Raw genomic sequence first — 12,652 nt, 5'->3', positions numbered from 1 at the left:
CTAGTAGTAAACAGAGTTACCCTTAGCTGAAGTCCCGTTGTCACAATCAAATATTTTTATCCAAGAAAACTTTGATCAAATTTTTGAACATTTTTGACAGTGACAATAAAAAATATATTGATCAAAAGCTTTTAAAAAATAGAACCCCACTGCATTTTCCTTCAAACTTTGTTCTTTAATGGGAATCAGTCAGTCACTGTTGAGGGTCACACTAATGTTGTTACAAAACAAAAACATGTGGTAAAAAGTGAGAAAAAGATTATAGCAAAACTGATAACATATTTCATATTTTAGGAGTTGCAATTATGATCCTCATCCTTGGATATCATAAACATAATAGGTCAATAGAGCTATATAAATACATATATCAGCAATATTAAATTTAGCAAAAGAAACAACATTAATTTAACGTGATTATACAGACAGAGACAGAAGATGAACTATCTCACGTCATTAGATGATAATGATACGTTTATATAGGCATTCAAGAAATATGCATGTGGATAACTATTTAAAATCATTTTATTGTTCAAATTTAAATACTCTACACATTTAAACATTCACGGGGTTTTCCAATAATTATGATATTCAATATGAATAAAACAGGAGAAAAAAATCACTGTGGACAAACGAAATGGCTGATGAGTTTATTGAATCGAAAAAGAACAAAGAAATGATCTGGAATAACAAATCAAAGGAATTCCACGACAAATATAAAACAGTGTCTAGTCTTGCAATATTACAAAGTCGTTTTCCCAGAACAATTAAACATATAAACTGACTCTGTTGTCTCTAATTGTGTGTGAGATATGTTTCCCCCTATTTCTTTGAAGAAAAAAAAAACAACAACATCAAAGACCCTATCAGCTTTGACAAAGTTTTTGACAACAACAAACCGATAGTGAAAAACCTCAAATTATCAGGCTGGTAGCCAAGTTATTAAAAGGAGCCCATTCCCTAGCCGTAAATGTTTTAATAGCCACAAAGTAGCTTTCAAGAATTTCAAAGCGAAAATTATCTTTTGGCCATAGATCTAATAAAGATTTAGATATACTGCGATGAACAATGAAATAACAAGATTACTTTTATTTTACTGTTTTTCGGTACCTGTACATTTATCATGATAGATAATTAGATAATGCCAAGATTATTAGCATGAATCGTAAAAGAGAGTTTTTTTAGTTCAATGATAATTGCTATTATTACAACTCGCCTGTTATCAGATTTTGTACTACCTGGAGTTTCAATTCATCTTCAGTTTTAATTGCAACTAAACATTCTATATTTAACTTCGTTGCACCGATATATATAGATATATAATTATATATGAGCCGTGCCATGAGAAAATCAACATAGTGGGTTTGCGACCAGCATGGATCCAGACCAGCCTGCGCATCCGTGCAGTCTGGTCAGGATCCATGCTGTTCGCTAATAGTTTCTCCAATTCCAGTAGGCTTTAAAAGCGAACAGCATGGAGCCTGACCAGACTGCGCGGATGCGCAGGCTGGTCTGGATCCATGCTGGTCGCAAACCCACTATGTTGGTTTTCTCATGGCGCGGCTCATATATACTCGACATTTTTCATGCTTCTTTGTTTACTTATCATAAATGTCTTTCTTCCCCTGCATTAAAATTATCACAGAGTTCAAATTGTGTCTCCTGCTTGGGTAAGTTTTGGGCATATTCCATTTCAGCTGTAGCAGAAAGTTTATCCATAAAAAATAACCAATTAACCAATGAAAGTTTGTCTACATCAATTAAAAGTTTGCACAGGGCAATATCATCAGCATTTATTCATAAACGTGCAATATGCATTATATATCTGCAGGTGTCCATCAGTAACATCTGTACGTGCTTTATAGGGATTGGCAGCTCAAGAAAATTAACATTCAGGCATCAAATTATAATGCAATAAATCATGATAAATAATAAGATAAAAACAAAATTATTTTCTTTCTTATGTTTTATATGTACTTTTGATGTAATTTTGATTATTCTTTCTTGATTGAAATGTTAAATAGTGGAGTTAACTTTTGCATGCGACTTTTGACTGTTCTCACACTGTAAAAGTTTCCCGGTATAATTTAAAAGTCATCTTAAATGCAGTTTCAAAGGAATTCCATACATTTAAGAAATGCCAGTGCATGAATGTGTTTCATTACTATAGTTACATTTTAAGTGTATTTTGTCTTCAGCCTTAGAGTTGTCACAGACTTGACAATTGCTCTCATTTGCTAACGTTTAAGGGAACCACTTCACAAGATATAAGATGATTAACAGTTCTTTTAATGCCATATGGTCGGATAGGCTTATTCACGTTCATGTATTGATATGAAAAATAAATCATGTTCAGTAAATAAGTCAGTTTCATATGGCATACTCACTGTAGAGGTTGGTGTGTACGAACAAAAGAAATTTACAAATAATCCAAGAATGACAGAAAATAATACCACCGTAAGAAAATTTGTAGTGTGCCCCAGGTATTTTTTCTGTCATTATTCTCTACAGCGTCTAGGAAAACACGCTTATGCACTCATATTTGAAGATATTAATAATGTCAAACAAAAGCAGTCAAATTCTTTGGAAATTTATAAGGCCTTAATAGTGTTTTGAATTCTTTCGGCAGGTAATACATACTTCTTTCTTGAAATTCATGTAATGCTATCACTTTTTATCGTTCGTGTACATTATGCATTTCACAAGGAATATATTTTTGTCTGTTGCTGTGCGGTTCACCTATGAAGTGCATTTCGTTAGCGTTTGATCATGATCTTCCATGTCTTCCAAAAAAAAAAAGAAAAAAAAAAAAAGAAAAAAAAAAAAGACAATGCTTCTGACAAGAACTTTATCTATTTTACAATAGCTGGATGGTCTCATTGAAACGTATATCATGATCACGTGAAATAGGTAATCTTCACAGTGGTATTCATACGTATGTAAATTGTGTTCATAACTATGTTTTGTCAGACATACTAACATAAAAGTAATATACAATATAACTGATATACCAGAAGACTTTGTTATGCAGGTACGTTACGAATCATGAATAATTTGATGTTGTGTTTATGTTATATAGTGCCATTTTATGATACCATTTTGCGAATAGATTCTCTTACAGTGTGCACTTTACCTAGACTTGAAGCCATTCAGTGAAAATACTGGAGGACTTGTTTATAAACAGCTGATCTCAGTACCTGACATTCGCTGGATCGCGCTTCTTTGAAAATTTAAATAGTTCATGTGGAGGCGTAGATAAGAATTTCAATGCCATAATTTCATTTCGTGTAGAAATGTTTGCCAAACAGAAACACTGGTAAGCACTTGAGAATAATATCATATTTTTTTTTATGTTGATGCGTCTCATCCGAAGACACGACGCATATGCTGGTAAAAGTGTACTAGTATGAAGAGTGTGCGATCATTTGCAATGTGTGTTGCACGAGTTAAATGATGTGACAACGAGGTGTCATGTAAAACACGTGTTCGGGAAATCCGTATTTTTTGTTCGTTTCAGGGAAAAATGAAACTGTAATAAAAAGCATACCGGAAAGGGAGCGTTTTAGATTCCTATCTGCATGAAAGTTCGTTATACATTATACTTTGATTATATGTAAAAAATGAAACAAGAAAAATCAAGCCAATTTTAAAAAACTTGGATTTTTGGGAATTAAAGTGTTACATTTATAAAATAAAACACAGAACAAAAAAGAGTGTATGACAAGACGACACTGGACACGTGAATGATACAACGTAACTATGGAGTACTTTAAATTTGCATAAAGTTGGGATGGCTGAATCTATGTAATACAGTTTAATACATGATAGCGGAGTATTTGAGACAGTCCAGTTACAAGCTAATATAACCAATTTTGACGACAAAAAAGGAACATTTAAAAATCAGGCTACTCACGGGCATGATACACTGTAACATTGTGAATTTGAAAAAGCACGTTATGAATAAAGATAGCCAGATGATTAGTTTTAAGCACTTTCACTGACAATTCTTTCAACTGATAAAATTAGAATGAAAACTACTCATGGTTTGATACACCGTAACAACGGAGTATTTTTGTTTGTTGACATGGCTGCTCAGGTAACATGATCTCATAATTTAATCCCATTAAAAGCATATATTGAATAAAAATTACACGGTCGCTTACCACTATAGTAAGGGTTCGAACCTCACCTAAAGCCGAAAATGTTCATTCAGAAACTGTGTGTTCAAACACCGCTGTCTGATTCTACAGTAAATCAAAAGATGTTAATTTCAAATCTTAAATAGTTTTCGTCAAAATTATGCTCATCGTTTCGATATATCAAATTCATATAGACCAAACTTCACAAAGTGAATTACTGAAAAAAATATTGTTCTAAGAAAAGCAACGTATTATAGTTATATAGATATTGTATACAATCTTCATCATCATCACTCAAACTTTTTATATTAGTTTTTTCAAACTTCTTTTATTTGTCTGTTTCTTTCTTTATCTATTGATCATTATTCGTATCATACACATTTTACAATAAGCATATATAAATAATCATCATTATTGTTAAATTCGCATTAACACGCGCGTTTTACAATTTGACTGTTCTTGCGGCCCATTTCACGTCAGATTGTAATGACAAAACTAACTGATACTCGGTGTCTGTTACATATACAACTGTTACTATATATCATCAAACAAAGACAATTAATTTGTTCGTCTGTTTTTTTTGTGTTTTTTTTTTTTCGTTTTTTTTTTTAATGTCTTAATTACGGTTGCGAATTTCCAGCTGCATTACAGGTACAAAGGTACCGCTTCGGGGATATGCTGGCATTAACTGAAATCATAGAACCTCGATGCTAACTGTATGAATGGAATTTCACCCAAGAAACACTCTACCTTGATTTGCAACCGACACCGATATATATATATATATATATATATATATATATAGAATTGTTATGTCAATCAAGTTGTTATTTCTTTAGTTCTGTGTGCTTAATTTAGAGACACTAATTACTTAACTCAGACAGTGAACATTGAACTTTGTTCCTCTTGGTTTTTTGGCATGTATAATTTTACATGATATGTTTATTCTTATGACTTTTCATAAATAACTAAAATAACTAGGACAGCTGTTTACAGCAGCTTTCTAAATAATAGTTGTGGCAACTTTGAGCTTTAACAACTGTCAGACTTGTTGAAAAGCGGGGATGGGGTCTAAAGAAGTAAATTATTTACCTTGGTGGTGCTATTGGTAGACAATGCAAATGGTATGCCCATGCCTTTTTGAGGTTTTGATAGGACAATGCCCCATCTGCCCCAGTCGCTTCTGCGCCACTGACACAGCCTGTTTTGTGTTACAATCTACCCATACCAATATGCGTATTACATGTCAGTAATCTGAGACTAAATCCGGAGCATTGCAAATATTCATTTTGTTTCAAAGCGTTTGCAGAATTCTTTTTTTTTTTAAAAGGATCAAGATATTTACATACATTATAATTAAAACGAAAAACTTTAGAAATGTTAGGCTTGCAGCCAGTTTGGTAAAATGGAGCCCGCTCCCACTAACAGTATTGTTCTGGATAACCACCAGAACTTTTTAGAAAATATCGTAAACACACTTTGTTGAAAGTACGCAACATAAATCATTTTTTGAAGGTACCAACCCCTTACAAATTGTTTTGAGTGCTCAGTAATGAAAACGATAAACAGCTCGTGAGAATTTTAAAGGGAAAATTATCTTTGAGCCATAAAACAAAGTTAGGTATACACGGTTAATAATGAGATAGTGACAAGATAATTTCATCGTAATGTGTTCAAGTACACTGATAATTATTATTGAACTGACTACAAAAGGTTCCAGGGTACCTGACTGTTGTGTGACCTATCGTCAGAAAATTCATTTAACGTTTCAGAGTTACAATACCCCATCAGTTTTATTTGTAACAAAATACATCCAATATTCCACATGATATCCAGATACATGTCCGTAGCATATTTCCATTTTTACTATTTTATTTAGTTATCGTTGAATGTATTTCATCCCTTGCTTCAACGTTGTCACAGAATTGACGGGTTTCCCTTTCACATGTAGAACAAACTGATCCCCGAACTGTGGTTAAATCTTGTTATATATAATTATATTTCGGGTCATTTGGAATCATTGAGTTTATTTAATATTTAAGAATAAGTTCCTTAAATTGTGCTAGAGGACTTGAGGGACGTTACATGTTTGACTCTCATTAACAGACACAACCGAGTCAACTATTATTTTGCTTGTAGGGTACATTATATGCTTCCGAAGGACCCGCTTATAGATTTTCATTTTATTAATGCCTGTCATTGAATGCTTATGCCCTTGACGCACATTTCTCATGTAAGTCAAGAAAAATATTTTTATTTTTGGAATTGAAGGCTCTTTTGATGAAAGTACAAAAGTTACTAAATGTCCTTCACCTATTTTGTTACACCAAAATCATTATTCATGAATGAAAAATTTGTCTGCAGGAGCCCCCGTCAGTGACATCAAATTGTAAGTGATGTTAAGACGAAAATAACTTAGACTGGCAGATCGTGAGAATCTTAACGTGAAAATTATCTTTGAGATAATAAGATAATAATATGAATTATTTTCGTTGTTTTGTTCTGGGTGTATTTTGGTATTGTGGTGTTTATTTTTACTGGTCGAAGGTCAAAGAGTGTGGTTTGACTGTTGCACGTGATGTATTTCTGCACTCAGACTGTTTACATGTTTTTAAAATATACTTTAAAAGTTTCTGTATACAAAGGATCATAGTGAAATGTAGTACCAAATGAGTTTGACCTGCAATGGCCATAACATCTACAAGTATGTAAATGACTATCAGTATCAGAAACAGTTTTAAAGTATACTGGCAATTTTGTGTTGTTATAACGGGCGTACTAACTGGATTCCAATAATACCCGAATATGAAAGATACTGCTTACTGAATAATTTGTTAGAATAAGAAGATATTAATCACTTTTTATTCAAATGCTAACAAGAAAATACAATAAAGATACATTTTCCAAAGATCTAACCTGTTGAAAATGACAAAGTTGTTAGCAAATACAAAACATGATGTTGTAATAAATTTAGCACGATATGTTAAACATCCGAGAAGAAAACTTACTTAGCATGTTGATAATTATCGAAAGATTCGCTCATGATTAAAATAATCAATGTTGTTAATGAATACAGCCTGATTCTTTAGCCGTTCAGTACTTATTAATCGTTCGCGTATTGCATTTCTTTCGGCAAGAAATACATGATTTTCTGCTCACTTGAGAGGCATTATATATGATTATTTGGTTATCACATGCCTGTTACATTCGACTCGAAGCATACCGTATATTTTTGTCTGTAACTGTACGGCTATAAAGGCTTTATTTTTTCCATTTCATGTGACTGGCCTCCAGATCGTTCTACAACATTATTTTAGATATCTGGAAATAAATGCAATATTTCATAAGAAGGCTATAAGACTACTTTAAAATTACTGAAAAACTGTACGGAAACATATGAGAATTTGCTGTTTTTTACTACTTTTTACGTTGAAAATCGAAATGTGTTTGTAACGCTTTACTCCAGGTAAATTGTCTTGATTATAAATATCTATATTTTGTAGTCATACTTCACTTATTCCGCTATAGCGCTATTGGCTACGACGACGGGAAAATGTTTTTATTATATTTTAGAGAAAAAAACCCTCATATTGCTAATGTTCATGATATGACTAAACATTAATTTGAAAGAAATGTTTAGTCAAATCTGGAGGTCAGTGCTTTTAAGACGTCGTTTGTGGTATAGAGGATGGGACGCACAAATAGAAACACAATTACTGATATTCTCTAGAAAATATACACGGGAGTTTAACTTGCTTAGCATGTTGATAATTATTGAAAGGTTCACTCAGGATTAATTAACAAATACAGCTGATTCTTTGGAAATTAGTAGTTTTTAATCATTCGCATGTTGATTTCTTCGGCAAGAAATAAATGTTTTACTGCTTACTTGAGAAGCACGACGTATGAATCACTGAGTTTTGCTTGATGTATATAATATATGTTTGTCTGTAGTTGTACGGTTCACTTGAAACATTTGTAGTTTGTTAGCTTTATATCTACCATGTTTTCGGAATACATGTGTTTTCTATAATTTAATAACACTCTTGAATGGTATTTTATACAGATTTAAATAAATGAAATAGATCAATCTGACAGCAGCATTTTTTCACCTGAATTCCACTGGATGTAATTAGACATGCAGTGAGCAAATTAATTTGAAAGTGACATACAATATAACTGATATACCAGAAAATAGGTCTGTGTTTTCCAGAAGAAGAGGCAACCTTGTGTTGGTGTTTTTACCTTGTATTTGTATTAACGATTATGTTAATGGATGAGAAACTGTAAAGTTTAAATCCTAAATAAAATGTTCTGTTCTGTTTTTTTTGTGTGTTATTTTTTTTTGTATCTCTGCATCTAATATAGTGCCATTTTTGTGTACAGTTTGCAGCTAGATGCATGTATAGAGTGCACTTTACCGAGACTAGAAGCAAAACAATAAAAAGATCCGAGGATTGTATAACCTTAGGACGGCCAGCACATATTTATGCCATCTCGCCAGGCATATGTATGTTTTTGACAACACAGAAAATGATGTCACTCGACCTTCAGCTGTTTCCGGAAGTAAATAAAATGAAAGTAGAAATGCTAAACTTGAAAACGAAAGCCGCATTTTGATTCATAGATAGTCAGGGGTCACGCGCAGGGGTCACCCCGTCTAAATGTATGCGCGTGGACTTCTTTTTTTTTTTTTTTTTTTTTTTGCTATTGGGGAGCCAATTTTCAGCACTTTATTACGAATTGAAATTACCTGGGCTTTAGTACAGCATGTCAGCGTTTAATCTATGAAAAAACATTTGAGCTCTGGATAAACAGAAATCCCACAGGGGTCCGTAACGGACCAAGGGTACACTGATAATTTTGGAACTTCATCAAATCGCTCAAAATGTCATTTTTGATGTTGTCTGAGAGCGTCAGTATATGCCTCAGATGTAAAATATAACCGTATTTGAGAGCTGCAGACCTAGACATTTCAGAAATATTTTCAAAATAAGTTTCCTGTAATAAATGTTGTTTCTACGGAAGCGTGAAAGGGCCATCAGACGCTAATACGTTTTAGTACGTTAAGGCTGCGGAATGGATATACAATTCTACAAGAAATTTCTGGATTTTTTAAAATACCTAGCCGTAAAACTTTTTTTCGTGAGAGCGCTTTGCTTATTTTAACAATTTTATGCAGAGCAAGTGTAGGCGTAGATTTTAAGGATTATTTTTATGATAATTTATTTCGTGAAAAAGCGTGCCAAATTGAATCGCCCGTAAGGGTAATAGTATATTGTTTGATATGGTTTCTATGATAATTTTTATAAGATTGCATGATCATTTACAAAGCGTATTGCACGAGAAAAAAGGATGAAAAACTGATGTGTCACGTCACCCATGTGCTTAGAATATCCGTTTCATGTTTGTTTGTTCCATTCAGGGAAAGTCTGAAACTGTAATAAAAGGAGAACACGCCTAAGATTCCTATCTTTATTTGTTATTTCCCATGCACTCTTGTGTTGAAGGTATATAAGATGGTAGCAAAGTAGATAAAAGCAGTTGTTTAAACGATACTTGATCTGATTAAACGGCGGATTTTATTTTTGAAATTAAAGTGCCATGTCTGCTTTGACTTTAAATAACTGGTAATACTGGTGTTTAATAAAACGAAACTTGTCATGCGTGATGATACATCGTAACTGCGGAGTATTCTAAAATAACGTCAAAATCTAGGATAAAGCTGTGGAATTTTTTTATAAATTTAAAGTTACCAATCTAAATAGTCAAGTTAGAAAGGGCCTTTGACTATAAGGATGGGAGTGATACACCGTAACGGCGGAGTATTTTGGATAGCTGATATAGAAGCTCAGGTAATCATTGAAACTAATTGACCATAATTGTTTCTTTTAGGACAAATGTAACTCAGTTGCTGACCTTCAATAACTCGTCCCTAACCGCTTCGTTATGGATTCGAACTAACTCCGAAAGCGTTCATATAAAAATTTATCCATTGGCTTGTGGACAAAAACCAGCTGGTCGCCAGCAGGCTAAAGATTGTTTTCAATACACAACTACCATCAGTACAGTAATGATTTAAATTGTCATAACTACTTTTTATTCACAGGAAATGGAATGTGCTTGTCGGTCTTAAATAAAATGGTGATTTCAGTTCTTAAGTCTTTTTTTTTTTCAACATCTGCAAGATAAATTATTACAATATTTCTCTTATTCAAAGAAAAACAATTTGTTAAAGAAAAGATTTATATCCTTTATCATCAAGTTATATGAATGAATGAATGAATTAATTAGTTAGTTAATTAATTGATGCAATCATTTACATTTGTCTTATTAACTCATATTATAAAGAAGAAAATGCATCATCGATAGTACAGGCACTCGTATATAACCATTCTGTGCACATAACAATTATGTAAAATTCACATTTACATAGTAAAAAGTAATTTGTGGTAAGATGTCAATGAAAACAAATTTGATTCAAAATACAAAATTGAAAATGCAACATGCACTCAAAAACGTTTTTTACGATTCTGCATCGTAAATCAAGTCTATGAATTCGTTGTCATCGCGGATTCAACTCAGTTTTACAGTAACTCTATAACGACAACATTTTTTCGGATATCTTTTTATGCTATTCTGTTTAAGTAGCCAATTTTCATGCTGAAATGGCAAAAAAAAAAAAAAACAGACACAGTTCGATCTGTTCAATTGCAGCTTGAGCTGTATATCAATATTGCCAATTTCACACCAAAAAGTTTTAGATTTTCAATGTTAGTTTAAATTCTTTATGATTTATAGAAAACTTTCAAGTTTTCATAAAGTGCATCTACTAATTATTTTTTCATGATTTTATTTCTGTTGCTTAATGCCATATACAGGAGATATGTTTTTGTCAACAGCTGTACGGTTCGATTGAAACTTATGATGTGCATATCGTTACCTTTTGATCTTCCATGTCTTCAAGAAATTAATTTATTTTGATATAGCTTGATAATCCCCTTGAAAGGTATAAATTGATCATATGATTTAGATATTTAAGCCTGACAACAGCATTCCATACGTCTGGATACGTATTAACATAAAAGCAACAAATAATACAACTTTACCAGTTGAGCCGTGTCATGGGAAAACCAACATAGTGGGTGTGCGACCAGCATGGATCCAGACCAGCCTGCGCATCCGCGCAGTCTGGTCAGGATCCATGCTGTTCGCTAACAGTTTCTCTAATTCCAATAGGCTTTAAAAGCGAACAGCATGGAGCCTGACCAGACTGCGCGGATGCGCAGGCTGGTCTGGATCCATGCTGGTCGCAAACCCACTATGTTGGTTTTCTCATGGCACGGCTCATTTCATTTCTAAATAATTATACCAGAAGACAGATTTACGTTCAAGGTGTTTGTACGTGCTATTTTATGACACGATTTTGCGGCTTGGTGCACGCGCATTATGCACTTTACCTAGACTAGCAGCCAATACTCGAAGATTTGTATATAAACTGCTACAAGAACGTTCTGATTATGATACCATTATTTATTGGAGCAAACTTTATTGTGCATTATTTATATTTTAGATTTTATGTAGAGCTAGTACGTAGATACGAATTTCAAGGTTTCAAGGATTCATCGTGTGATATCCGATTTCATTATGTGGAAAATTGTTTCTGACTGAAACACTGGTAAACGATTAAGGATAATATTACATCCGATTTTTATTTCGTGGAAACTTGTACTAGATTGAAACACTAGTAAATACCAATCTGACTAAAGTACATATCCTATTACGCTACGCATAGGATCTGAGAACGATCTATTCATTGCCTCGTTCTGACGACCCTTTCACTAGCCAATCAGAGCCTAACTTACAACATCTTGCAAATCTACCTGTAGCCTTGACGTTTGATATTTACAATTCTTATGTCATAATTTATCAGATAGCCGGTTAGCTCAGTCGGTAGGCCACTTGCTTTGTAAGCGAGAAGTCCTGGGTTCGAGCCCTGGAATAACTGCACATTTTTCTTACTCTTTGACATTCGAACATGTCGTCTGATTGGATAAAATAAAAATAGCAATACTGAAAATCCAAAATATACAGAAGACGAATGTGAATGGGTCGTTCTCAGATCTTCGTTTAGAAGATCAAGTACTTTAGTCAGATTGTAGTAAATACTTGCTGTTTAATCTGTTTTCATTTTGAATAAAGGAACAAATGGAACGGTTATGCTCGTAGAAGTGCATTAAGAATGCCTGTTCATTTGCAGCACGTGGTGCACGAGTTAAGTAATGTGTCAATCAGCTGTGCAGAAATTCCGACGAATGATTGTTTGATTCAGGAAAACCTACTGCAAAAAGAGCATAATCCTCAGCAGTTTCAAAGAAGGATACATGATTCTGTTAATTTCTGTACGCCAATTATTTTGTTTTCGTATATTAAATTATGATAAATAAGAATACAAACGTGAGACCGAACACATTTTAAAGTAAGAAGTTTTACTTCTTAAGTTTTTTTTAATCAGT

General features: G+C 33.2%; 1 protein-coding gene across 4 annotated transcripts in view; it reads left to right on the top strand.

The window, feature by feature from the left end:
• LOC123533315 (potassium voltage-gated channel protein Shaw-like) overlaps positions 1–12,652 on the top strand; it is a 127,756-nt gene that overhangs the window by 51,587 nt on the left and 63,517 nt on the right. The window contains exon 1 of one of the 4 annotated variants that reach the window (XM_053519917.1): positions 9,636–9,991. The exons of the other annotated variants lie outside the window; for them this stretch is intronic. Within the exon in view, the coding sequence (XP_053375892.1) occupies positions 9,935–9,991 (57 nt within the window). The 5' untranslated portion in view covers positions 9,636–9,934. Of the gene's footprint in view, positions 1–9,635; positions 9,992–12,652 lie in introns of those variants that run through there. 4 annotated transcript variants of the gene reach the window in all.

This window comes from Mercenaria mercenaria, chromosome 12, assembly GCF_021730395.1.
Source record: "Mercenaria mercenaria strain notata chromosome 12, MADL_Memer_1, whole genome shotgun sequence".
Taxonomy (NCBI): Eukaryota; Metazoa; Mollusca; class Bivalvia; order Venerida; family Veneridae; genus Mercenaria; species Mercenaria mercenaria.
The sequence above is the reverse complement of the archived record's forward strand: the minus strand, read 5'-3'. Positions and strand labels throughout refer to the sequence as shown.